At 42.1% G+C, this 26,484-nt stretch overlaps 2 protein-coding genes across 9 annotated transcripts in view; one reads left to right on the forward strand and one right to left on the reverse strand.

Annotated features, from left to right (window-relative positions):
* Positions 1 to 555: 555 nt before the first annotated feature.
* On the forward strand, positions 556 to 26,018 carry wdsub1 (WD repeat, sterile alpha motif and U-box domain containing 1). 7 transcript variants are annotated; one of them, XR_008569881.1, is made up of 15 exons: positions 556 to 770; positions 3,451 to 3,862; positions 4,290 to 4,477; positions 5,883 to 5,969; positions 6,080 to 6,173; positions 6,432 to 6,590; positions 6,903 to 7,009; positions 7,097 to 7,114; positions 7,219 to 7,245; positions 7,641 to 7,820; positions 9,768 to 9,902; positions 10,008 to 10,192; positions 18,883 to 19,891; positions 21,614 to 22,965; positions 25,411 to 26,018. XR_008569881.1 is itself a non-coding variant. In XM_054771879.1 (13 exons), exons 2-12 carry the CDS (start codon positions 3,465 to 3,467, stop codon positions 10,157 to 10,159), a joined length of 1,545 nt encoding a protein of 514 aa, XP_054627854.1. In that variant the 5' UTR covers positions 556 to 770; positions 3,451 to 3,464; the 3' UTR covers positions 10,160 to 10,192; positions 18,883 to 21,573. The 7 variants fall into 7 exon arrangements, 5 of the variants coding, with proteins under 5 accessions (XP_054627854.1, XP_054627856.1, XP_054627853.1 ...); XR_008569880.1 differs by having other exon boundaries at positions 21,614 to 26,018; XM_054771879.1 differs by lacking the exons at positions 21,614 to 22,965; positions 25,411 to 26,018 and having other exon boundaries at positions 18,883 to 21,573.
* LOC129179055 (protein TANC1-like) overlaps positions 12,165 to 26,484 on the reverse strand; it is a 48,222-nt gene continuing 33,902 nt past the window's right edge. The window contains exons 14-29 of one of the 2 annotated variants that reach the window (XM_054771875.1): positions 25,429 to 25,629; positions 25,090 to 25,193; positions 23,813 to 23,921; positions 22,812 to 22,934; positions 22,272 to 22,508; positions 21,867 to 22,067; positions 21,600 to 21,681; positions 19,331 to 19,464; positions 19,150 to 19,273; positions 18,902 to 19,077; positions 15,934 to 16,099; positions 15,698 to 15,727; positions 15,530 to 15,621; positions 15,306 to 15,452; positions 14,439 to 14,539; positions 12,165 to 14,354 (exon numbers count right to left, since the gene is read on the reverse strand). In XM_054771875.1, coding sequence (XP_054627850.1) covers positions 12,977 to 14,354; positions 14,439 to 14,539; positions 15,306 to 15,452; positions 15,530 to 15,621; positions 15,698 to 15,727; positions 15,934 to 16,099; positions 18,902 to 19,077; positions 19,150 to 19,273; positions 19,331 to 19,464; positions 21,600 to 21,681; positions 21,867 to 22,067; positions 22,272 to 22,508; positions 22,812 to 22,934; positions 23,813 to 23,921; positions 25,090 to 25,193; positions 25,429 to 25,629 — 3,405 coding nt within the window. In that variant the 3' untranslated portion in view covers positions 12,165 to 12,976. The remainder of the gene's footprint in view (positions 14,355 to 14,438; positions 14,540 to 15,305; positions 15,453 to 15,529; positions 15,622 to 15,697; positions 15,728 to 15,933; positions 16,100 to 18,901; positions 19,078 to 19,149; positions 19,274 to 19,330; positions 19,465 to 21,599; positions 21,682 to 21,866; positions 22,068 to 22,271; positions 22,509 to 22,811; positions 22,935 to 23,812; positions 23,922 to 25,089; positions 25,194 to 25,428; positions 25,630 to 26,484) is intronic. The other variant, XM_054771876.1, reaches the window with a different exon arrangement.

Genomic DNA, 26,484 nt, shown 5'->3' on the forward strand with positions numbered 1-26,484 from the left:
GCAAGCGCAGCCCATATGGCATTTCCATGTATTTTATTGTCTTGATTATCAAGAAGAAGAATGTCCCACTTACATTAAAGACATTACACAAGCTTTAGAAAGTCATGGTGTGCAAAATCTGCAACATGAGCACTAAGCTGAGACGCTCATGCAGCCTTAGTTTCTGCCCTGTATGTGAATAGGAAATGTGCAAATGCAGCGGTTTTTACCGAAGAAAATGTTATAAACTCAGTTCAATTGACAAATATTTATTTTCCGTTTTCCTTTTTCTGTGATTGGCTGGCGATCCGTCCAATCCCCCGCAACCCTAGTGAGGATAAGCGGCATAGAAAACAGATGGAAGGACATTACCCTTTTTCGTTTTTATATTTTAATTTATTGCCTCCCTTGACTGCATGTCACTATAACGCAGTTTTACCTTTTAAATAAACATCAGCACAGTTGGAAAAAGCTACCACAGGCACAACAGGGCCCCCGCCCGGCTGTAAAGAGACACGTGAGACAACGTCAGGCGCAGTGCAGGATGTATCCTGTTTGTGTTTGCTAATATTGTAGCCGTGTATTGAAGGGATCAAATGATTCTGGGGATTAATGGTTTTTTTTTTTTAATTATTGATCCATAATTATTATACGTCTGGAAATGCTGTAAACGCAGTAAAGGGTCTCATGATTTCTTTACATAAGTGAGTAGCTCAACTGATGTGACGTCATGGTCTGCTGGGAAACCGGAAGTAAATAACGGGGCTGTTAGTTGGAAGCGCGAAGAAAAGGTATCGTCTTTGTCATATCTGGCCTAATTTGGTGCTTTTACATGTAGTACAACTCTTGATAACTGGATTATGCTATCAAAAAAGCTGTTGTAGAGACGAATACTAGTTCAGTTATTAATTTGTAGCAGCGTAAGTTAGCTTCTCTGTATCGGTAGTTTCGGTTATTTATGTGTAGCAAGGTATTTGTTTCTTAGGTTTTACTCTTATTTTTTAACATTCACCACACTGGCTGAGTCAGCTGGTGTCACCTCACAGATTAGTAATATACAGTTGCTTCGTAGCCTCGGATAACAACAACCAGTGTTCAGACTTATTTAGCAATGTCACCAAATTTTGAAATGTGTAAAAGCAAGTCTACGACTAATTCTGGATAATGCATGACTTGAACTTTAATTTGCTACGTCATTCACTTCCTTACCCCAAATATTAAAGAAGTTAGAGCCGATTTTATACCGGAAAATGGTGCCTTTTTGCTCCCCATAACATTCAAGACAGTCAAGACAAAAGCTGTGATCGACTCACGGACCTTGGCAAGTACAGCCGTACTACAAAATATATAATCACTGAGGCTGTGAAAATATGTTTTAAAAGTCAACAGAGTAGCCATTTACATTTTTTGATAACCAAAAGGTCCCGGGAAGAAAATAAAGTGTCATGTTTTTCATGTAGGCCTAGCACTGCAGTGCAGCAGCAAGCTATGAATTCGTTTTCACCCCACAGTAAAGACACGTAGCTATCATCGATGACAGGAATGTATAAAATCCACCAACATCCACACCATATTTGAGAAAATCAATGGTTTTTTGTATGATTTAGTTATAATGAAGCTGCATAGAAAATTGATAAATGGGATGTCCATTATTAAATTATCCCTTTATATTTGCTTTTATATTTACAATAGGACAACAATGCAAACGCGACATGTAGTAAAAAACAAAACAAACTATGCCGCTTATCCTTATTAGGGTCGCGGGGGTATGCTGGAGCCTATCCCTGCTGACTTCAGGCGACAGGCGGGGTACACCCTGGACTGGTCGCCAGCCAATCGCAGGGAACGTATAGACAAACAACCATTTACACTCACATTCATACCTATGGACAATTTAGAGTCGCCATTTAACCTAACATGCATGTTTTTGGAATGTGGGAGGACACCGGAGTACCCGGAGAACATGGCAACTCCACACAGAGATGCCCAACGGAGATTCGAACCCAGGTCTTCCCGATCTCCTGACTGTGTGGGCAACATGCTAATGGCCCAAAAAAAAACCAACATATTTTTATTTTAACAATCAGATTTTAATAAAATTATGTTTGCAGATAGATATTAAAGTGTATTAATATCATATGTACAGTTTATTTTGACCTAAAGCTCCAATCCATGAGTTCGAAAGGCTTAAAGTTGTACTTAACTTTCGAGAACTCTTCTGACTTGATTTGGTGCAACACTCTATAAATCCGATACGAAATTGAAGATGATGAAGTAATCTACCTATCAAACAAATTAATGAAAATACATCCGATATCGCATTAAAAAATAGCATTTTTAAAGACGTTCCCACGGACTCTCCTAACAGAGTGCGCATGCTCAGTATCAGATTTTTGCATCACTAAAATATGGGCTTTGTAACATTGCTAACTTATTGCTGACGAAATCAGTGCCACAACGTGAATCACAAGACATAATTTTTTTTTTTACTTCTTTTTGTTAAAATAACACATTTTCGTGTAAATATACTCAAATATAAACGTACAGTTAGTTGCTGCCCCTGTTAAACAGCGCCAAGCTCATACAGTGGCCAGGTGTTAACCACTTTGTTGGCCACGGCATTGGCCACCACCAGGGGCCTTTGCAAACCATGGAAATACTTTAATGGCCAAAATAATGGCTAGCCACCGTTTTTACTGGCACTATATAATCCGCCATCTTGGAAGTCAAATTCATTCATTCATTTTGCAGAGCATAAACATATCTTGAATGTATCTGGCTTTCTGCTAGCTAGTGCTGCTGCTGTAAAAAATAAATAAATCCCAAAACCGGTGGCTTCCAGCTCACGCACGCCTGACCCCTTCAGGATGCATTGGTACTGCAAGTGTTTCTCATACGACTTTTCTATTTTATTGTCCAATTAGCAAGAATAATGAAGTCACACATAAATTAACATTACACGGGCTGTAGAAAGTCATTGTATTTGTACTTTATCCCACAGCGGGGAAATTCACTAGTCATGGTGTATAGTAAATGTTTATGTAACATTATGTTATTGGCGACATGCCAATATATTGCCATGTGCATGTGTGTTTTCCTCGTCTCCCGCCTTCAAATAGGAAGAGGTTTCACTTTTGGCACGTTTGTTCCATAGCACAACGGCATGAACGGAGTGAGTCCTTTTGTCAATCATGCAGTCTTTGTCTCATTGGGTGGAAGCACTGCCAGTAGAATACACAGAGAAGTTATATTAATAGATTGCCATATATTGTCATATATTTTTTCCTCGTACTTTTCTGAAAAGTAAAGTTAAAACCTTGTCTTGTCTCGTAGACCCAATCTCGTGTATTGTCTCGTCTCGTGAACTGAGTATCTCGTGACACCTCCATTTATTATGTATTCATTTTATCAGCAATATTTGTGTTACTTGTTATTGTCTTATTTACCATTACCATTCCTACTGTTATGTAGGACCAGCTCTCCAAATGGTGTCTCTCATTTGCACTTTACAAGACCACCGGGATGATGTCAACTGGTGTGCCTTCTCAGCCCAACTGTTGGCCACATGTTCCGGGGACAAGACTGTGCGACTGTACAACACTCAAGACTTCTCCGAGCTGTCTTTCTCACCGCTGGAAGGACATGGTTATAGTGTCCACTGCTGCTGCTTCAGCCCTTGCGGACAGTTCCTGGCCTCCTGTTCGACAGATGCCACTACAATGGTCTGGTCCATGGCCACGGGAGAGATTGAGGGGGTCCTGGAGCATCCTGGTCGCAGCCCCGTCAGGATCTGTGCGTTCTCTCCTGACTCCACCCACTTGGTTTCTGGTGCATCGGATGGTTCTCTGGCTCTGTGGGATTTCCCCTCCAAGCAGCTTCGTGGGTAATGTCCTTACGTCATAATTGTAATTTTTTGGGGGGGGCGATATTATCAGAGAGTACCTCTCTGAATGTTCTGAACTCCTGCTTCTATGTCAGTGCTGTACTGAGCAGAATAATGCTGCCTGGAGGAGTTGTGCCATAATGGAGGACTTTGTAGATGTACATCAACCTCTCCATTGTTTCCATCATGATGGTCTTTTTTAGATCACAGACTAATTGACACTGAATCAATTGTCTCTGCTGGTTACAGTCAAGTAGTACACTCCATTTTGCCTCAGTTTTTTCAACACGCAAATCTTCTTGGAAGTATCCCATGGATTTATGATTAATACACTAATTGAGAACATCCTGACTTTAGTCGTATTCTTCTGAGCTGTGAATCCAGTAGAAGTGGGCTTTAATCTGCTTCTGCTTGTGTGTTTGTAAAGGACCAGCTGCGTGAGTGACACAACAATGGTGGCGTGCTCGTTCAGCCCGTGCAGTCAGATGTTTGTCACCGGCTCTACCTATGGAGATCTCCGTGTGTGGGACCTGCATATGAACCAGTGCCATGCAGAAAAGAATGCCCATGACCTTGGAGTCACCTGCTGCACCTTCGCTCCCAGCATCCATAGTGGTAAGAGACAAAATATGCATCATGGACAGTCAATAACCTCCTCTTACTGATCACTTTATTTGATACCAATGACACAGCTGACATTGGTATCAAATGTCAAAAAAAAAAAAAGATACCAATGACACAGTACTATGAGAGCCAAGAGTTCTAATTCTGTCAAAAATAATGTTTGTTAATCAGACTGTCAAAGAGGGATTAATTTAACAATATGGTGTTGTGTAACTATTGCACCATATTGGGATCTTTCCTAATATTTTGGTTACCCAATTATTCCACCAGATGCAATGCCTGAGGCAGGAGGTTTTACGGTGTTTCTGGTTGCTTGGCTTTTTCCTGTTAAGTGGAATACTCACTGCTTGATTGCTCTGTTGAGCAACTTTTATATATAATCTCAACTGAACTATAATCTGAAGTATCTCATGTGCAATAGTTACACAAAAATATAAACGCAACACTTGTTTTTGCTCCCATTTTTCAGGAGCTGCACTCAAAGATGTACAACTTTTTTCTATGTACACAAGGCCTATCTCTCTCAATATTGCGCACAAATCTGTCTAAATTTGTGTTAATGAGCATTTATGATGCACAATCTATCCACCTCAAGGGTCTGGCATATGAAGATGATTATTGCACTGGTGTGCCTTAGGTTGGCCACTCGAACATGTGCAGATTAACTGTATTGGGGGCTCTCCGGGGGGGATTCGAAAACCAGTCAGGAACTGGAAAATTATTTTTGGTTAAAAAAAAAAAGATGTGAAGCACAGTTTTATAGCGAAACATTACTCATGTGTAGTGGTCTTTTTTAAACATTTGGAAATAAAAGTACATATAAAAAAAATTAAATTGTAAACAAAGAAATAATTAATTACAAATGAATCTTTGTGTACATAAAATAACTAAGGAAATGGTTTAATTTTATTTGAACATGTATACAAGTTACAATGGAATACATCACATATTACAATTCACAGTTCCACATGTCCAAAAAGAGTAGGAAGAAGCAAAGCTTATTTAATTCTATCCTCCATCCGTTCCACATCTTATGCAGTACATTTATTCACTTCCTGTATTCCATATGTGATTTTTTTTAATACATAGAAGTGCTTGGGTTTTCTCCGAGTACTTCGGTTTCCTCCCACATTCCAAAATCATGCATGTTAGGTTAATTGGCAACTCTAAATTGTCCATAGGTATGAATGTGAGTGTGAATGGTTGTTTGTCTATATGTGCCCTGCCATTGGCTGGCGACCAGTCCAGGGTGAACCCCGCCTGTCACCCGAAGTCAGCTGGGATCGGCTCCAGCATACCTCCGCGACCCTAATGAGGATAAGCGTCATAGAAAATGGATGGATGGATGGTAAGTGTTCAAATTAAATTATATTAATTTTGATATATTGTGTTACAGACAGTCAAGTTGTACAGTTCCATTTGGCATCCTGTGGACAGGACAATCATGTGAAGATCTGGGCAATAAACAAGATGAGTTCTGGAGGTAAGTTTGCATGCTAGACAAGGTTGTGGAAGGAAAACATTCACAAAGTAGAATCCACGTTTTACTGGTATGAGAAGGTACATCTGCCTCACAAGTCTTCTCTCTTATAGCCTTTAGGGTGCAACTCTTGCACACATTAACAGGCCACTCAGCTCCAGTCCTCACATGCGCATACTCTTCAGATGGACAGCTGCTTGTTTCGGGGTAAGAAGTGACTAGAGCATTCACGATTGGAGCTTTTTTAAAGTTACTTTGTCTTGGTCACCTTTAGAGAAGTCCCAAAGGCGAGCTGTAAGCTGCAGTTTTATCATTTACAATGAATCTGTTAATTTAGTTGTTTCAGGTTTAAGACACAGTAGAGGGGTTGAGTAAAAGTACTGGAATATGACCACTAGGGGGTGACATGGACCAGTTCATTTCTCAATTGCTGAAAGTCATAATATTTATTTTATTTTTTTGCAGCTCTGTGGACAAAACGGTGACAGTATATGACGCAGTGAGTCCCTACTACACTACTGTATCTATGTTCAACTTCTATATGATACCACTCACATTTCATAATGTTTTATTCATGTTACAGAAAAATGCTGTGTTACTTTACACATTGAATCAACATGAGCGGTAGGTCTGCTGTATCTGAAGGTTCACTTCCGACATTTGTATCTTTTTTATGTTTTATAAACCAATTACAAGGCATTTATTGTCTATGGTTTGGCATAACTATGCAACCCAGCTTCGCCTTTTGTATACATTCTTAAATATTTCCTCTAAAAAGGTACAAATTCAGATTTTGGAATTTGTCTATGGGATTTTGTGTATTTGTGTTTCAGAGGTTACTGACAGCCAGGTTTTTCCACACCCTAACTGTTCCAACAAAGTTGGAAGCACAACATTTCATGTGTTTGTATTGCTGGTGACTATTATCTGCCTCAGGTACGTGACGGCGTGTTCCTTCTCTCCAACTTCACCACTAATTGCCACCGGATCCATGGACAAGACGGTCAACATATGGAAGGTGGAAGATGGATGCAGTGGCCATGGTGAGATGGATTCATACACATACTACACATAATTTACCATATTAAAAATTTGATTGTTTTGTTCCTACCTGCTTGACTGCACTCCAGCTGGGAAATCACTGCCTGGTAAGTTTTACACGCTACAAATAACACTCTTAGCGTTTTCAACCTGATCTTCTTGTGCAGTCATTTTGCTAAAAGAAGCTCAGCTTTTCTTCTCGGCCTTCCAGGACAGTCTTCTCTGACATCATGTGAAGGTAGGATGGTACTTTGGGTAAAACAGTGACATTACATCACATCAGTGCACAAAAAAGGGCTATAAAGGCAGCTACTTCACAATTTCACAAAGTTTCCCAATGATTTTTGTATACACAGTGTATGACAAAGATGTGACTCCTTGATAGGTTTTGATCTGTCTGCACATGTGCAATCTCCATCTCTACCTTTATGCTTCCGTCCTTTGTCAATGAGAATGTCAATGAAAGCTCTCAAGATGAATCCATAAAGTGACCCAGCTACTTAGCTGCAGCTCTTGGATCAATAGTCGGCAGGATTCCAAGATAACATTTGGCCTTTTTAAATAAAAATAGATAAAAAAAAAAACTGCTGTCAAAGACCCACCCCACCGTCTTGCACTGGCTTGTCCCCTCAGCGTCCACGTCAACAGGCCGGTCCAAGCTGCTGGTCAGTGATTGGTCAGAGCAGGACGTATCCGTGTGGCTGCTGGAGGAGGGGCTGGAGGGGTTGGTGGACACATTCAAGACCAACAACATTGATGGGATGGAGCTGCTCACTCTCACCAAGGAAATGCTGGCGTCAGAACTGCACATAGGTGAGGAAGGCCTGCTGCTTGCCACTCAGCTTTAGTCCTGAGTGAATATACAAGTATCCACAATGTAAGGCAGCCCTCAGAGACAGCCTATAAACACTTATCATTTGTAAAATCCATAAGTGAAGTGCCCGAAGTCAGCTGGGATAGATACCTGCGACCCTAGTGAGGATAAGCGGCATAGAAGATGGATGGATACATGCAAGAGCATATTGATATCATATATAATATCACAATAGTTCGATATATAGATATTTTGTCACTTGCCTAATTGGGAGTGATGCCGGCTCCAGGCACGCATTGCGGAACTTGGTTTGTAAAAAGTTGCTTACGTTATGTGTTTAGAGTTAACATAGTTGATTATTGTTCCGCGTAGTAGAAGTTGCCCTATGTGTGTTTACTTACCTGTTACATGTTGTGCTGTCATCTTTGTCTTAGCACTGTAATTGTAGGTAGTGTTCTGTCCAGTGACAGTGGGAACAAACTAATCAGCATCAGCACGATAAAGTACAACCAGATGTTTACATTTGGTAAATGGCATTTTCCATCTTAAATTTGACTGACTGCCCCTAACTGTGTATATACATAGAATGGTACAGACAAGACGTTATAGAGACGTGATTTCTTTTTATCCATTATAAGGTTTTTTTTTTTTTTTTTTTAAATCATCATCAATTTGTAGATACAGCGGGTTGTCAATTGTTACAATTTTTAGTCACATTCATGATTAGGGTCACTGTGGATTAATTTTGATTAATTGCAATGAATGTCCATTTATTGTGTTTCATTGTGTTGCTTGATGGCGTCCTGTGGGATTTTAAGTCACTGTGCTAATGGTGTTAACATTTTGAATCAAATGAATCATGCAACACGTTCATTTTGACAGCACTAGTAGATACTGGCAAGCATTTTGTAGCAAAGTCCTGCGAAGAATGGCTATCATCACGAATAAAAATCCTGATTGACATATCAAAAAGTGTAAACATGAAGTTGCGTGCAAACAAATAAGCCTGCAGCGGTGAAAACAGGACCTCCTTGATGGGGGTTAAAAAAAGGAGGATTACTTTGAGTCGTGTCTTGACTATGATTTGTCAACCTAATTACACTCAAAGTTGAAAATAAGGTAACTGGGAGGTTAATGTGGGTTTTACTCAGCAAGATGATGAAACTGCACTGAGAAAGCTTTGAGGATGAATTCAGCACTTTTGACTGTAATCTGGAGCACTCTGCCTCTTATGTAACTCAATCCCAATACTGTTATTTCCCACGAGCTCTTCATTAGTCCCAGTCAGCCTGAAGCCATGCTTTAGGAAATGTCGGCTTATCAGATTTTTGTGTATGTTGTCAATTGCTTGTTGTACTGCCATGGCATCGTTGTCATCCCACAGTTATGGCGCCAGGAACTCCTTTATGCCTTTTATGCAGCGTCCAAGCCAATGAACATGCAAGAGAATGTTTTTTTTTTTAGCCGGTGCAATAAATGAAACAGCAAAGGCTCCTTTTTTCCTTCCATCAAAGGTGGGAGTGAAATCAATAAATCCTCTCCTGGGAGAGAACATGATAAAACACAACACATTGTACCAGCAAGATTATTGAGGGTGGGGGTGGAGGTGTGGGAGGGGGCCACTGCTCTCAGCTCAGGATAAAACATGAAAAAAAAAAAAGATCTTCATCAAGCAGATATTGAAAAGTGTCAGCTTGGTGTTTAACTTTGACTTGGACAGTCAGCAGACGTGCTGCCATCATGTTGACACTCACCCACACTCACATTGTGCCACGTGAGACTGATAAGTGCTGAACACATGAGGAGCAAATGTTCCGAATATTCATTCTGACGTTATCGTTCTTGTCTGCTGGTCGTTGGCACTCATGTTGTTGCACTCTGTCTTTCCATTTAATGAGCGAACATGACATAGTGATGTGTGTGTGTCTGCGTGTGTGTGTGTGCAGAATCAGTGGGGCTGCGCAGCAAAGTCCTGAGAAAAGTGGAGGAGCTGAGGAGTGAGTCGGCATGTGCTGGTGTTCCTGATGAGTTCCTGTGTCCAATCACCAGGGAACTGATGAGAGAACCGGTCCTCGCTGCCGGTGAGCCACGGGTCCACAACAACAAAACATGACATGACACTAAAAGACACACATCATCCTGTATGGACCCATGACGTTCAGTGTACTGTGCACATGTGCAAACAGATGGATACTCCTATGAAAGGGAGGCCATCACCATGTGGATCAACACCAAGAACCGTTCCAGCCCAATGACCAACCTCCCCTTGCTGACAACTCTGCTCACCCCCAATCACACTCTGAAGATGGCCATCGCTCGGTGGAGGTTGAGCCACTAGCAGCCTCTACCACTGTTGTCACCACAGTGTCAGGTACATGAGTGTCTTCTTCAGTGACTTTGATTTCTACGTCAAACATCTGACACGTGCAATGCGCAAAGATGACAGATGGTGGTTAACATCACTTTTGCAGCATCTCACATAGACTCATTCTGTTCCATTCATTGCCTTTCAGCTCTGTTTTACTCTGCTAATTTCTTTAGTGGAATATTGATTTATATTGTTCAATTATGTGTCACATTTTTCATATGCAACTTATTGTCATTAGTGTCAAGATGTTTTGTGTGGGCTGCTTTAAATAGACTGCCATTGAGGATGTGCTCGGCTAGCTGCCAAGCAGAACATTAACAGACAAGATGGCATTTTGCACTCTTTGTTGAGTTGTAAGGCGCCCAGCTCGTATCATATTTCATGTTGCCGTCAATTTTCAATGTGACTTTGACATGTGACGGCATTGTTTTCTAATGACCAGCAGGGGGCCGTACAGAAGTCTGATTTAAAAAAAAAAAAAAAGGAAGACCAGATGTCTTTCTAAATGATTGGTCTTAACTCAGTTTGTTATGTTTGTAGTAATTACAGTACCATACAAGGTAAAGGATGCACTTCCAGGATGCACATCACATTACCGGCACACTGCATGTAGTCAGCCGGCTTTGTCTGACATGATAGAGTGAAAAGAAGTTCTCATTCTATTCTGTGTGGAAGTGGTAAGTTTTTTTTCTTCCCCACTTAGTTTGAAACCCTTTCTTAACTTTAGAATAAATAAACTGGAGGCTAACTAGTTAGCTCGCTGGCATGCTTATGCAGCCATGGCAGTCTCTTGTGTCCCTGCAGTGATCCCTTAGCCTGTGCATTAGAAATGTGGTGTAAATAAAGAATAATAGGAGTGTAACGGTGACAATGGGAGTGTTATTTCATGTCTACATGGCTCTAATGGTAAAAAAAAATATATATATTTAGAAAGTTAGAAACAGGTTTTTTTATGCTGTAACTAGGAAAATATTCCATTTATCAATAGTGAATCCTACTTTGCGGGAAATTCACTTACCACGGTTGGGTCTGGAACCAATTAACCACGATAAATGAGGGACGACTGTACAATGGATTCTTCCAACTCCCTAGAGGGCGGCAATATTCGAACGTACAAATAGCATTACATCCTGTCGCTTCCTGCTTGGAGACGTAACACACACATGCACACTAGTTATGTTTGTTGTCAGCTAATGATAGCAATTTGGCAAAGTTTAGCTGCCAATGTCAGCCGTCATTGAATGTATAGCCTATCATAACCACACATTGACAAATTGTTGATTGTTTTTTTTTGTGTGTGTGTGTGTGTGTACGCTCCACAGTCATATCTGTGAATACCAGACAGCGGCGAGTGGCAGCCATGACAGCAGATCTTTTTTGCGGGGGCCGAACGTAAATTTAGGACAATCTTTAAGCAGTTTAATTTGTAATTGTGAAAAATATACTTTTTTGTACAGTCTGTTCTTTAAAACCAGTATTGGTAACATATGTTAGTTAGTGGTGGTGGTCCTGTATTTTTTGGTTTCAAAACGTTGCATATAATCCCTTTTAAAATTGAAATAAAAAAGTAAACTAACCCTTAATTCACCCATCCATCTTCTATTCCGCTTATCCACACTAGGGTCGCCAGTGAATGCTGGAGCTGACTCAGATTGCAAATATTTTTGGTCACAGTAGGACAACATATTAGAAAAGTATGTCAGTATGACATAGTGCAGTTTTAAACCACTGCAAACTACAATCACAATAATGAACATATCGTGAAAGTTGTGTTCGTATAATAATTAAAGAAGGTATATAATAGCATTTACCAACCTTGCATGATGGCAGTTTTTTAGGACCCTGTATGGATAATAAGCATGGTGTTGAGGTGATGGAGGTCTTTTGTACAATTTTAGACTTGCTTTGTTTGTCATGGCTTTAAAGTCAAGAACACACTGGCCTCATTTATCCTGAAGCGTGTTAGTGAGGAAATTGCTATCATTTCCATACATTATAACGTTTATTGTTCCAAAATATATGCTGTACTGTGAAAGAAACAAATACTGGGTCATCCATCATTATTTAATTGTACCACAATGTGGCCACATTCTGTAATCCATAGAATGAAAAGTGTTTGACAATGATGGACATATCGTTATAAGTCTACTGTATGATGTCCTCTTCATTTTGGACTCCTTGTGTTCAGTCCAACCAATAAACACTTCATACATCTTCTGCTATGCAAAAATAAATAACATATACAGTGAATATTGAAGCAACCCAATATAGACAAGAAGGTTTTAACACTCACCTACATTTGTTCAATCTAAGAAGAAAAAAAAACAAGAGTAGAGTATACCATTTTTTAGAAGGCTGTAATGTTGACAAAGAACCACTTACAAGGGAATATATATCATCTGCAAATATAGTGTACATTGTACAAATATAAATGTTTTTTAAAAGACGCTTGACAATCGAAATGGTCTTATCCTGCAACTAGTGTGAGGTTTTGAATATTTTTCGTGCACAAAGCTTTCTCAGACTTGTATGTTTGATATAAGGAATACAATTCAGACAGTGTACTACTTGTTTTAAAAGCCTACTTAAGGTATGTGTGGTTTTTCTGGAATACACGAGTGTGTTAGCTGTAAACATGTAAGCAGAAGCAGACAAGCCCAAATTGGTCCACTGGTTCTAGATTGCAAATGCGATGCTGCAGCAGAACTCCACACACAGGTTCACAGGTTCAGATCCCTGCTACCTTACACAGGACTTGTGTTCTGTTGTTGTGCTTGGACAAACTATTCAGACATTCGACTCGATAAATGAGCGCTTGGGCTTGATGGGCGCCATATGCAGCGATGGATTGTCTCTGGTCAGGCTGGTCTGCCTGTGCCTTCCGTCCGGAAATCGTAACTGGGATGACATGGCGGCTCTCACCTCTCGCTGGTGGAGCCGCTCTGCAAAGTCACGGCTCTGCTGCTGACTGCTGGCGTGATTTCCAGAGAGTGTCTCCTGGAAGGAAGAGCGCTTGTACTCATTGTTCAAACCTTGGAACTCTAAGACAGACATGCTGAAACTTTCCATGCCTCCTCCCCCTCCTTGCCCCTGTCGGCCAAAGGTAGGGGTCTGCTGGCTGTGCACTCGCACTGCTTTGTCTGTGACCCCCATGAAGGGCCGCGGCTTCATCTCGGCTTTAGACTTGAAGCTGCCGCTGCTTTTAATGGGGCACGGCGGGTCCAGGACCTGTTGCTTTCCGTTGTCTGAGAGGTTCCCGCTGGAAGCCTGACTGGAGCTAGAGCCCCTAGAGCCAGCTGTTCCTGCTCCACCAGCCTCCCTCCTGACTTCCACAGCTGAGCCCACAGCCAGCGCCAGGCCATCCAGAGGCGCAGAGTGGGCGGAGAGTCTGTCAGAACCCCTGGAAAAGCTGCACGAGCGGGGCTGGTACATATGAAGAGAGCCCGGTGGCGAGGAGCTGTTTGGGGACATGGGGTGGTAGTGCTCTGTGGGACTGAGCCCGGAATGTTCCGTGGCTGATCCAGGGCTGATGTCAAGGGCCAGCACAGGCGCAGGCCTCAGGGAGGTGGAGATGTGTCGCCCTGGCAGAGGACTGGAGGGTCCACACAGAGATAGAGGCCTGCCCGCCACCCTACTCCCTGACTGGAGGGAGTGGCAGTGGTGGTGTGTCCTGCTGCCCTGGTTTTGACTTTGCCTGTGGACAGCAGGAACCGGCTCAGGCAGGTCAATAAAGAGTGGGTTCTGAACATAATCGTCTTGAGGAAAACATGGCGCCTGATCTGTTAACCCAAAGGCCATGCCTCCAGGGAGAGTCCTGTTTGGACCATATGGATTCAGAGGCCAAAATTCAGAGCCACACTGCAGATTCACCTCGTCCCCGTCCTCCTTGTCGTCATCTTGCTGTGGACAAGGATGCTCCTCTGGGATGGGCCTCTCCAGACTTCCCTGTGAATACACGTCTGCCTCGTCCTCAGTGGTGTGATGGTGGTGGCTGGGAGGGTCTCTGCTGTAACTCTGTGATGCATTACTGCTGCTGCTGTTGCTGGATAGCCGCTGATGGTGTTTGCATTCCTCCTCCACTCGCACCAGCAGGCGTCGGATCTCGCGGTTGGACGGGGAGAGTCGTGCTGCTTCATGGAGGTCTGCCAACGCCTCAGCAAAATGCCTTGGAAGGACATTGGAATGTACATTTCATTTCATTCTCTCACCACTGCACTTTGATTCTACAGGTGACACGCAACAGTTGTACCTGCTACTCCTCTTGGCTCGTGCTCTGGCATAATAGGCCTCATAAGATCTGGGCTTCAGGTCCAGGGCTTTTGTTGCAAACTCCTCAGCAATGCCAAAGTCCTGAGTTTTTACACCAAAAAAAATCAGTTTAGTATTTACGCTTCAAAAACGATATGGCCTGTTAAGAAAAATCACTGGCCCAACCGAGAACGGAAAGGCGGAAGAAAGGGCGTTGGAGGCTCCAAGCTATTACAATGTTGACCAATATATTTTTTAACTGTACTCCTCCTTATTACTGTGTAGCCTGTTCAGGTCGCAAACTGGGCTTGAATTTCTTGTGCCCTCTGCTGATTAAAGATGTAGCACCAATGCATTGATTTTGAACGCCATCCTTATTGCTTGTGGTGGGTTCAGTAAAAGCAACTGCAATCCTGAAAACCCTGAGAGGGTGGGAAGGCATTGTTTTTGTTGCTCTCATCATCACACTCAGGTGAACGAGACGCTCACATTATGATTCTGTCCTTGAGCCACAGAGGTCAACATGGCAGGCGTGAATGTGAGGCTATGCAAGATTTTTAGTGAATGTTTAATGATGGTATTGTGTAGTCACTTTCTCAGCCTGTGTTGCTCACGTTCTAATCAAATAATATGCGGTTGAGCCCGCCCACTTGCCCGATTGCTGTAAATAAACTCCCGCAGGGACTCAAAAAAAGAGAATCTGCAAAGACAGAATGACCTTATCGACCACACATCAATTCACTGTCTCCCCAGATTGGACATAAAATAGATATTCCTTAAATTATCTTTCCAAGTTGATACATATGTGTTATATGCAGGATCTTGGGAACCATCTGCCTCACCTCTGCATCAAATAAATATGACTTACGTTGGTTTTCCTTCGGCAGCGAGATAGGTTGAGATAGAGAGACACTCGCAAGTCTTTGAGCCCCTTTAGCTCCTCCCCTTGGCCCTCTCGAGGCAGCTTCCTCAGAGCGTACTGGTAGCGTTGGCCGGCCTCCTTCATACGTCCCTTCTGGAAGCAAGACAGCGAAATCGGATGTAGACAGGAAACACATCCCCTCACTGATGAAGACGTATACCATCAAGTACCTTGTAAAGCAGGTTTCCTTCCTCCATGAGCTTCTGCAGCAGGATGAGGAGAATATCTGGTTTCGTGGAAGCCATAGCCCATGTGGCGTGACCTGAGAGAAGGTCGCACATATTTACTTTCTCTTATCTAGTCTCACCTCGTCTTTTTGACTTGCATAAACCATGTACCTGATCGATCATGCGGAGCTGTTCTGTAGCCTTGTGGTTGATGAAGGAGCACACCCGCAGATAGAGAGAAGCGAGATAGTCACAAAATTGTTCAACTGTGAGCTGCACAGTAATTGTTTGACATCAAGACAGAACATAGGGAAGATCCATTGGTATGCAACTGAGCAGACAGTCATTTCAGAGACTATATGCTTGTGTTCCCTGTGAGATGTATGGATCGGTCTTCAACTGCTTACGGAATAAAATGTGTGGTGATCTGGTGCATGTACCCATCTTGGAGCCTTTCTTTAGCAGCGAGGCCACCAGGGACGGATTCTGGCAGCCAAGCGTGTGCTCTGCTGCCCTACTTCCGTTGTTGTCCGTCCTCTCTAGCACCGCACCGTGTTCTAGCAGAAAGTGCACCTAGCAATGCAAAGGAATAGAACAGCAGAGGAATAGTCATTTCCTGATCATTTTGTCCTCGTCAGTTTTCATCTCATCCATTTGTTTGCGAACTGATCTCTAAAAATAATTGATTTGAGTTTAGAAAAATAGAATTGCTAAAGCAAATGCAAAGTAACAATGTCCGCTTAGAGGAATCGAGTGGGAAAACGTATAAAATGATTTATGAGGTGGATCTCTGCACATTCGCTATTCAGCATTTTGTACACCTCAAATTTTTGGGTCCAAATATATACTTTTTTTTTCCCCACTTGAAAATAGGCAATTTCTTCTGCACCCTAAGTTGGTAATTTATAAAAATGTATGAGTACAGCATGCATGTACCACTGTTGAAAAGCCCACAGTTTTTTCATGTTTGTCTTTGTGCTTCACTGATGCTATTTTTCATCAAGCGTTGACATTTCACACTTTGTTCAGTGATCCTTGAACGCAACATATTTGTGTCGTGTCTGTTTGGCTATGGAAGCAATAGCTTCACCAGCCAATCCACCCTAAAGATTTGCAGCGAGGTGAACACAAGTTAATATAGGATTGTAAGTCATTTCTGGAATTACAACAGGCAAACAATGTCGATTGGAGAAACGCCTTTTCTAGACCGCCAGCCTCTAACCCTAGCTTGACGACGTTATGCTGATTCCAACTGTTCATTGATCATCTTACATTGTCATTTATTAGTTGTGAGTACCCCTGCATTTTATACTTAAAATGCGTTTAATAAGTGTGTGAGGCATATTTAGAGTCTTAGAGGGATAGTTCGGATTTTTTGACGTGAAGTTGTATGACATTCCTATCAGCAGTGTAGCGCATCAACAGTGACTTTCCCCCACTTCGTCCTGTGAGCCGAGATCTGGTCTGTTTTCGATGTTGAGGAAAGTAGTTCCAGCTAGTTGGTGGAGTCACTTGAGTAAAGCGTTTTGCTTCTCAAAACAATACGTGTTCAAAAGAGTAATACATTTGTATCACAAAACTGTCTGACTACCGTCAAAAATGTCTGACTACGAAAGAAGTGATGGTGGCATTCCTTTCAGCACATAACCAAAGGAATACCTATATGAACAGGAATACAATGATGCCGAACTTCCTCAGATGGAGTTACAACAGGCGGGGTCAGTTTTTTAAATAAACTCGCATACAGCTAACATATACATTGTGACTGGAAGCATACTCATAGAAACGTGGAGACGATCCACACTTCATCATTGCTGACTATGATAATCATAACAGTCATCATGTAATTATGTTATGTACTGTAGAAGCTTCACTGGTTATGATATTTGGTGATTTGCTACACACGTTACTAGCTGATTCTGGATAGCCTGGTCCGAGTGTAATACCGTTAGCTCGTAAACAAGGGGCTAATTGACGCCATCTAATTAGCTAGTATAGATAGTTCTTACTTGGGGTGTTGGAACAGCAGAACTCTTCAAAACATGTTTCTTCTTCTGTCTTGGCCGTGTAGGAACGTAATCCTTCTCCCTGAAGCGTGCACTACACACATGAAGCTGTTTCATCCTCGCCACTTTGGTTCCCACTTTACTATGGACTATATAGGCAGACGCATTGTGTTGTTACAGCCCAGAGCATCATTTTTATAGATATTTTTTGTTGTGAAAATACCACTCCAGCCTCGCTCTCAGTTTAACTCTCTTCGTATCGCAGTGGTCGTCATCCGCGCATGTAAACACCGTGGAACACATACACAGGCGGCAGCTCGCACTGATACGAATGGAGAGAAAGAAATCCAGATCGATTGAGAGGTCTGACTTTTTCGTGGAAAACTGTTTTGTGATGCAATTGTTTTGAGAAGCAAAACGCTTTACTTACAACCAACAACGAAAACCGACCAGAACTCTGGTCATTGGACGAAGTGGGGGGTAAGTCACTCTTGATGTGCTACACTGCTGATGCGGATGTCAAACAATTTCATGTCAAAAACTCAGAATTATCCCATTAAACCTGGATTGTGTTGCGAGTGAACTATGGCAATTGAAGAGAGATGGGGGAGGCTTCTGGAGCTGAATCTGATCTAATAATTACAGCTGTTACTTTTATTGCAAATGTTGATCCAAAATTGGAGGAGAATGTCAACGTTAAGCTAGCTGGAGGGTTTGGAGGGGTATGAGCGAGCCCTAGTTTAAAAATAAACATTTTCCATGACGTTAGCAATTACTGACATTTTTCATAACACCTGCAAAAAGCGGGGATCTACAATCTACATAATGGGATTGTTTTTCATGGCGCATGCACAAACCTTTGAAGTAAATACTAAAGCAACACAGCACAAATATGGGGGACCATGTTCCATCAAGGTGTAATAGTTATAAAAGGTTTAAGAGTGTAGTTCCATTTCTTAAAATTAAAATAGAAACAAAAAGTAATCTTTTTCAGTTAACCCCCGCATGTCACCTTTCCATTAATAATTCGTTTTTGTATGAAAATCTACTAAAATCTAACAAGAACAGGCTTAAAATATGCATGAAGGTTGTTTTGCTTCAACATAAATGAGGTGTATCTAATAAAGTGCAAATATTGTGCAGTGTTCCATTCTGAATGTATGTGTGACATGTATTTATTTGGTACTTTACGTGTGTTCATTACAATACTTGGCATCTCATCATAGGCCAAAGAGAGAATCTTTGACAAATGTACAAATTACGGCTTGCTGAATGTAAGAAATTTATGAACCTCCCTTCAGCAGATGTTTGGTGAATCCATTGTGTGTGCACAATTTGCTTTTATTTTAGACACAAGCATGACACTCACTGCATCAGCGTCTCCATTAAGGGCAGCGAGATCGAGAGGAGTGCGTCCCTGCCTGTCAGCTTGGTTCAGGTCTGCGCCGGCGTCCACCAAAGGCTGCAGCACACCTCTGTGGCCTTTCATGCAGGCCCAACTCAGTGCTGTCAGACCCTCCTGATCCACAGCAGATAGAGAGGCACCTAAAAGACACCAAACCATACAAATGTTTAAAGGTTCAGATATGTTATACTGATGCCAGGTCAGTCTATCACCTTTGGACAGTAGCAGCTCGACAGAGCTGATGTGGCCTTCAGAGGCAGCCAGCATCAGCGGCGTACGGCCCTGCTTGTCGCACACACTGACATCTGCGTTGTGTTTCAGCAGCAACTCTGCTACCTGAAACAGGAAGGGAAATCAATTGTTGCTTGAAGGCAATAGCTTGTGTGTTTTCACCTGTGTGTGTCCGTGTTTGGCTGCGCTGAGGAGAGGAACCATTCCTCTGCGGTTTGGCACCTCCAGCCCAGCCCCTCGGTCCAGAAGGAGCACGCACACCTCCGTCCTCCCCCTCCCTGCAGCTGCACTCAGCACTGAGAGACAGAAAGAGCGTACAGATGAGACGGGGTGGAGCAGATGCTAGAGTGAGTGTTTACTATTATTTGTACAAAAAACACAATCTCTGAGCATGATTTGCACATCCATGATTCATCCTCAGACAAAATGTTGCTGGTTCCACTCATTAGCTAAAGAAAGCACTTGGTGAGCCCAATGTGTATGCATGTGTCTGTCATCATTACCTGTGATAACAGTGCCAGCGTTCATTCAAATGTGAACATTTGAGAGGCTGCGTCATGCAAGCAAGATTTATAGCTCAGCACTATTGGACCAGAGAGGACTGTGTAATAGAATTACACTGTAATGGAGCTGGAAGCACACAGCACAGACATCCTCGGACATGCTTTCAGGAAATGGACCTAACAGAATTTGCCAAGCTGCACTTCAGCATCTGTGATGAAGGTAAGAGTATTACAACTAAATAATAGCTGCATGTTCCACCTGATAAATGCACTGCACTATTTTCCCTAAAAACAAAAAGATGACTACAATTGAATCAACAGTTGATAACCAGAGAATGATGGTACTGTAATGAAACTAGAAAGGCGTGTCTGTCATTTTAAGGAGTCTGCTCTCATGGGAATTTAGTCAGATTTTGTACAAAAGATAAATGTAAATACTTAGCCTGATTTGAGTGACAAAGTAGAGTTTTCCTCCTTTAATATACAATGTGTGTTGAGAATTCTATTGCACTCATTGTGCAAATGTGACTACCGTATTGTATCATATTTATTACTACAAGCGAACATGTAACACCTTCTGCTGTTGTAGTAACATGCAGCAATAAATAGTCATATTTGCCCAATAAGTACAATTTGAGACAGAAGCAATGCATGTCTACAGCATACATCAAAAAATATGTAATATACACGCCTGACTTGTCTTACATGCAGTAAGACAAGTCATTTTAAACTACTTCAAGGATCCTGAGGGTTACATAACAAAAAGGTCAAGTGGTAGACCTAAAAAAAAATGTCAACAGCCCTGAGCCGAAGGCTCCGATTGGCTGTCAAGACGTAGGCCCAAATAAAGATTGTTACTGGTGCCGAGTGCAGTCCAATAACCATCAGACGGCATCTGCGAGAGAAGGGTTTTAAGACCCCAAAACGTTTCCGAAGGCCTCGTCTCCTTCAACACCACAAAATTGCCCGTTTGGTATTTGCACGAGAGCACCAAACATGGGACATTGAAAGGTGGAAGAAAGTTTTATTCTCTGATGATAAAAAGGTAACCTTGATGGTCCTGATGCTGGCACTACTGGTATTACAAGGAGATCCCACCTGAGGTGTTTTCCACACAGCACAGTGGAGGATGAACAGGGGCTGCTTTTTCCTTCAATGGAACAATGGAGCTGACAAATGCCTGCCTGACAAAGGACTTCCACAGGAATAACATTGCTCTTTTGGACCATCCTGTGTGTTCCACTGATCTCAACCCAATTGAGAAAATTTGGGGACGGATGGCAAGGGAAGTTTGCAAAAATGGACATCAGTTCCAGACATGGATGCCCTCAGTGAAACCATCTTCACCACCTGGAGCAACATTCCCACGAGCGTCCTGGAAACACTGGCATCAAGCATGTCCAAACCAATTTTAGAGGGGATTAACAACAATGGCCCAGCTATGGTCTTTTTCAACTTTTGATCAATTAATAAGCCTATTTCAGTTTTATGGTTGTTTGCAATAAATTTCTTACTAAATTCATTTTTAGTCTCACTCCCATTTCTTCATTTTGCATTTCGAAGCTCCGCCTGGAACCACCTTTAGATCCACCCATCCATCTTCTATTCTGCTTATCCTCACTAGGATTGCAGGGGTATGCTGGAGCCTAAGCTTAAGATCCAACAGTGCAAAATGTAAATTCTTGCAATTTTTCAACTGGTTTTAAAATTTTACAAGTGTACAGTGTGTGTGTATGTGTGTGTGTCTATTGGAGTCACTATTTTTAACGTGTTTGCACGTGAAAATAATTGTTTTTTGTCTGGAATAACATGTTCTGAGTGATTTCAATCAAATGGACTTGCAGTACAGATTTGCTTTCATATAGCAGTACACTAAGAGGGTGTGACACTCAGTGAGAAAGCAAAATGTTATGAGTGAAGAAATGCACCCGTTTCTCCCCAGAGAGAGTCGTGAGCGTCCATCTGCACTGCCAGATGTTCATCTTCCAAGTCCAGCAAGCTCTTCACCACCTGCAGAGAAAAAGCAATTTACGTGTAGTGTCCTGGATTGATGTTTTGCTGTGCACAGACAAACAATACATAACCATCGAAAAATAGCAAATGGCATCTGGTGAGTACTGTGCACCAAGCACACACACACACACTGTGCTCTACATAAATGATGAGTTTCACAATGACACAGTAGTGTTGTGTACCTGTGTGTGTCCTACACTGGCTGCGGCTGTTACCGCCTGCTGTACGGCCTGATTTTTCCCAACCATAGTCTCGCACTGCTGTGGATCAGTGGGATTCTCGGGGGCCCAATCCTGCCCCAGCAAAATGTTGATGATCTCTGTGTGGCCCTTCAGTCCAGCATGGACCAGTGCACACTGGCCGTTCTTATCAGCATGGCCCACCTGGCACACAGAGGGACACACAAGACGGATTTACAGTGGTCCTGGCCAATGCGTCCAACACACTGGCCTAGATGAAACCTGCTGGTGTCATCTGTGTTCCCAGAATAGACTCTTAAATAAAAGCAGGACTGGTGTGATGGTACTGGAAAACAGACTGTGATTCTAGCCCACATCCTCTCACTGTGAACACGTGATGTGACCTACCTTGGCCCCTTTCTTGCAGAGCAGGCTGACGACGTCAGTATGTCCCGCAGCGGCCGCCAAACAGAGAGGTGCCATGCCGCTGTCGGTGGTCCCGTCTACTGCAGCACCCATTTCCATTAACAAGGCGACCATCTCCGCATGTCCCAGCTGGGCATGGATGGCCAGGATGGGGGCGTGTCCTACCACCTCCGTGCACCAGCTCACGTTAGCACCACCTAGCATCAACAGACGACTGACCTGCATGGTGTTAAGAGAAGGGGATCCGTCAGTGTAAGAACCCATGAAGATGCAGTAAACCTCCCTCCGTGAATGTTGTAATGTTCTCATTTTATTGAAGTGGCTTCAAAGAGTGACACATCGTTTTCGGGTTTATTGAGTATTAGGTTACACTGCGTTGTCTGCTTTAACTGATATTAACGGGATGCTAATAAAGGCTGTAAAAGTAACCCAATTTAAAAAAACAACCAACTTCACTAAAAGAACAGGATTTATTGCACACATGAGTGTGAATGCGTGTTTTATGTGTGAAATGTAGGTCACCTTGATGTTAGGTGTGTACAGGTTCCTTAGAGAGGCCAGTGCAGCTGAGAGGCTGTCTGTGCTGCAGTTCACCCACATGGCCTGCAGGACGCTGGAGGACACACCCGTCTTCTTACTCAGACCCTGTGAAGAAAAAAGAAGGAAATTAAGCAAGGTAGACATGGACATGGATTTTCAGATCATACATGAATGCGGAACTTGTTTTTTTTTTTTAATAATTTTTTTAGTGCTATTAATGACATATACTGTACACTGCCGGTCAAAACACTCCAATTTGTCTGGGGGAAAAACCTACATTTGTAAGTGTTAAGATGGTCTGTCTCTCTTCCATTGTTAATTCCTTTTTTTCTTGCCATTTTTGTCGCAACAAATGACTTTCTCCAGTACAATGCTGTTCAACTGATGTTCACGAGGCTATAGTACCACATTGTCTTCCGAACACTGTTTTTATGCAGACAGAGGCGGTGGTAAGTACTCCAGAACTTGGGACACCTGTAGGAATTAGTTGCATCAACTGCCAAGGCTTGATCAACCTCTGTTTCTTTAAATGGTTGACCCATTTTGTGGTCCCTGAAACAGGCCTTTTTGTATAATTCTGAAATAGACATTATTTTTCAGTTTTGGGTAACCTTCCTTTGTTTTTTTTTGTTGTTTTTTTTTTTACCTCTGGCACTTCACCACTAACCTTTGTACCATTTAAAGCTATTCACTGGACTTGAACAACTTGAATTTCAGTAAAAAAAAAAAAAACTGGAAAAATTGGGGTGTCCCAACACTTGGCAAACTTTGCCTTTGTGGAGGTATTTGCACTCTTGTGTGCTGTTGTTAATGAACGTCATCCAAAATAATATGACTCTCCATAAAGCTATGATTTCATATAGTATTGTACAAGAAATGTGAGGAAACAAGAATTATACATCAGAGGCTCAATTTACAACTTTGACTAGGATCTTGTCTTAGTCCAATCATGTCATATGCATTTGTGATAACACAATGGATACCTTGAATATGTGAGCTTTGAGGATGTGGTGTCCCAGTTCCATGGTCTGCTGACGGTTCAACTTGCCCTCCTGTCTGGAGAACATGAACGCCAGGAGAGCATGGCCGCTCCTGTACAGACATAGATGTGGTGTTAGTCAGTGGCAGGCGGCCATGGCCATCGACGCCTTCTCTGCTGGCCAACATTTACAACTTAAATTCTAGTATTTGTTCCATGAAATTGTATTATTTTATTCCCAACAGTCTGTTATCTTCATTTTGAAGTGTGTCTCTTGGCTGCACTGCTTCCAGTAGTGTATCGGTATGTCACAAGCTTTTGTCCAATCAGATTTCAGCCTGTCGATGTAATTTGCCCAGGGCCTTCAGAATCAGGAGTCCTTCCTAAAAGACATTTAGCCTCTAACAAATAAACAAGGCACAGCTACCTTGGTTTCAGGTGGGTCCATGACCATCATTACATTTGAATGGAATGCTATGGGATAGCACCTAAATGATAATCGTTTGCGGGCAGAGGCCACACTCCATTGTATCCCTGGATACATGCCTCCTTTTAGAGGATAAATCCACTGGTTCTCAGACTAGAGCTGTCCCATCTCGTCTTTGAGCATGAAGTGATGAAGCCTGCTCGGAGGCAACCTCAACAGTCTAGTTTTGATCGATTCAATGCCCTGAGACTACTCATATAGTGTTATCTGCTCAGACATTTGTTGGAAAGTTGCATAGCCAGGTGAAATCCACACTATTGCACAACTCGACTGGGGTACACGGCTCACTGGCAGTCACTGGTGGAAATAACATAATGCGCAAAGTTATGAGCAAAAATGTAAGAAATGTATTCAAAGATAAAGGGTTAAATGGGTTTTAGTAATAATGGTGTTGTAGTGACATGGCAGGTATTATAGAGTTGGTTGGCTCAGTGGATAATGATGCTGGTGCTTGATACGAGAGGACCTGTGTTCAAATCCCTGTCAGAGTGATTCTGACATAATTTTAACAATACTGGTCCTAGAGAAAAATTCTGGCCCTTGGACAAATATAATTGAGGGCTCCTGCTGTAAAGCCACACCTTGTTATATTGTGTTTTTGTATATTAATGATGGTTTGTATAATTGTGACGGCTGGTGGATGAAGTCAGTTAAGCCCTCGCTGAAGGGCAGGTACAAAATGCACCGCCTGTCACTGTATTTACTTTAATCGAACAAATATGACCTTTCATTAGGCCTAAAATGTGTTTGGTGCCAGATCAGGAACGTTTTTTTGTTGTGACTTTTTGCATCACCTTGGGTCACAGAGGAAATCTGTGCTTTCTCCATCTGCTCTCCAGACCAGCCACTCTCTGAAGGAGGGGTGACACAGCATGCGTGTACCATCTCTGCGTCTCACCTGTAAAAACATGAGCAGGACACAACCAACGTGCTAATAAGAGGACATCTCAAACACATCTTTATTGTGTCATTAATAGTGTACATTAGCTGTTTTAACATCTTTGTTGTATGCATGTACATGACAATAAATCGAGAATCTTAAGCCTAAATCGTTACAGGAGTCCACCCAGATATTTGAGACAAAAGTGTTTATCATTCTTTGTCCTTCCATGCAGTGGTATCACGAGTCTCACCATGAATCCAGCCAGACTGTCTAATCTCTGCTGGAAGTCCTTCCACTCCAGCTCCCCCTTCACACTGCCCGCATTCAGCGCCCGGAACATTTGTTCATCCGTCAGTGGGTGCAACGACGCCAGTGCCACATTTAGCACCGGAAGCACTCGCTCAAAGACGTCCTTGTCTGGGAAGCTCACGTGACACATCAGCAGGTACACCTAACAGATGTTCACCAGTTAAAATGACAGATGGTTACACAAGATGAATCCAATGAAAGTCAAATCATACCATTAAGTTACAGGTATTTAGTGCACCGCTATTTGTGTGTGTGTGCACAGCACTTGCTCGTCTACTGGCCTGCTTCATACTGTTGATTACTTAACATCAAAAAGCATCAGTCATTTGCTGGGAGCTATTTTAGTTTCCTTTATTAATATTTTATCCTTGATTATAGATTTGTGAAGTTAGGTTTTTTTTACTGTCTGGTGGAAAATATTTTAGAATGATGGTAGTTCCTGTGCAGTGCTTTAATTAAAACTGGGAATCATTTATCAACCGTTCTTAAATTCTTACTAATGCACTTTTTCCACAACCAATATCTGGGATTTGTTGCTGGCCTACTTTTAACACACTGAATGCCAACATGGTTGAGCACAAGAAGTAAGTATTTTAGGAGCTATTTAGTTTTTATTTATTTTATTTTGTCAATATAGCCATTACACTTGAATTTTTAAATGACTATACTGCTAATACTTCTTTAATTACATTTACTTCATTCATTATTATCCTTATCTGTCTTCCTTAGTGACAGAGTTCTACTACTTTTAAGTGAGGTGTATGGTGCCCAACGTGACTATTATCAAATATGGTTACTCTGTAATTTGACAACATCAATCAAATTACAAATATAAGACAAGCATACACTTGCAACTTCTCCAACCTAAAAACAGTGAGGCTCAGTGACATAGCAGACATCTCACTCAGATGCCTGGCATGACTCAGGCCAGCAATAAAGGCTGGATAAAATGTGTTTTCAGCTCTAATGTGGTCTAAGAGGCTTAAACAGATGTTTT

This window comes from Dunckerocampus dactyliophorus, chromosome 3, assembly GCF_027744805.1.
Source record: "Dunckerocampus dactyliophorus isolate RoL2022-P2 chromosome 3, RoL_Ddac_1.1, whole genome shotgun sequence".
In the NCBI taxonomy this organism is placed as follows: domain Eukaryota; kingdom Metazoa; phylum Chordata; class Actinopteri; order Syngnathiformes; family Syngnathidae; genus Dunckerocampus; species Dunckerocampus dactyliophorus.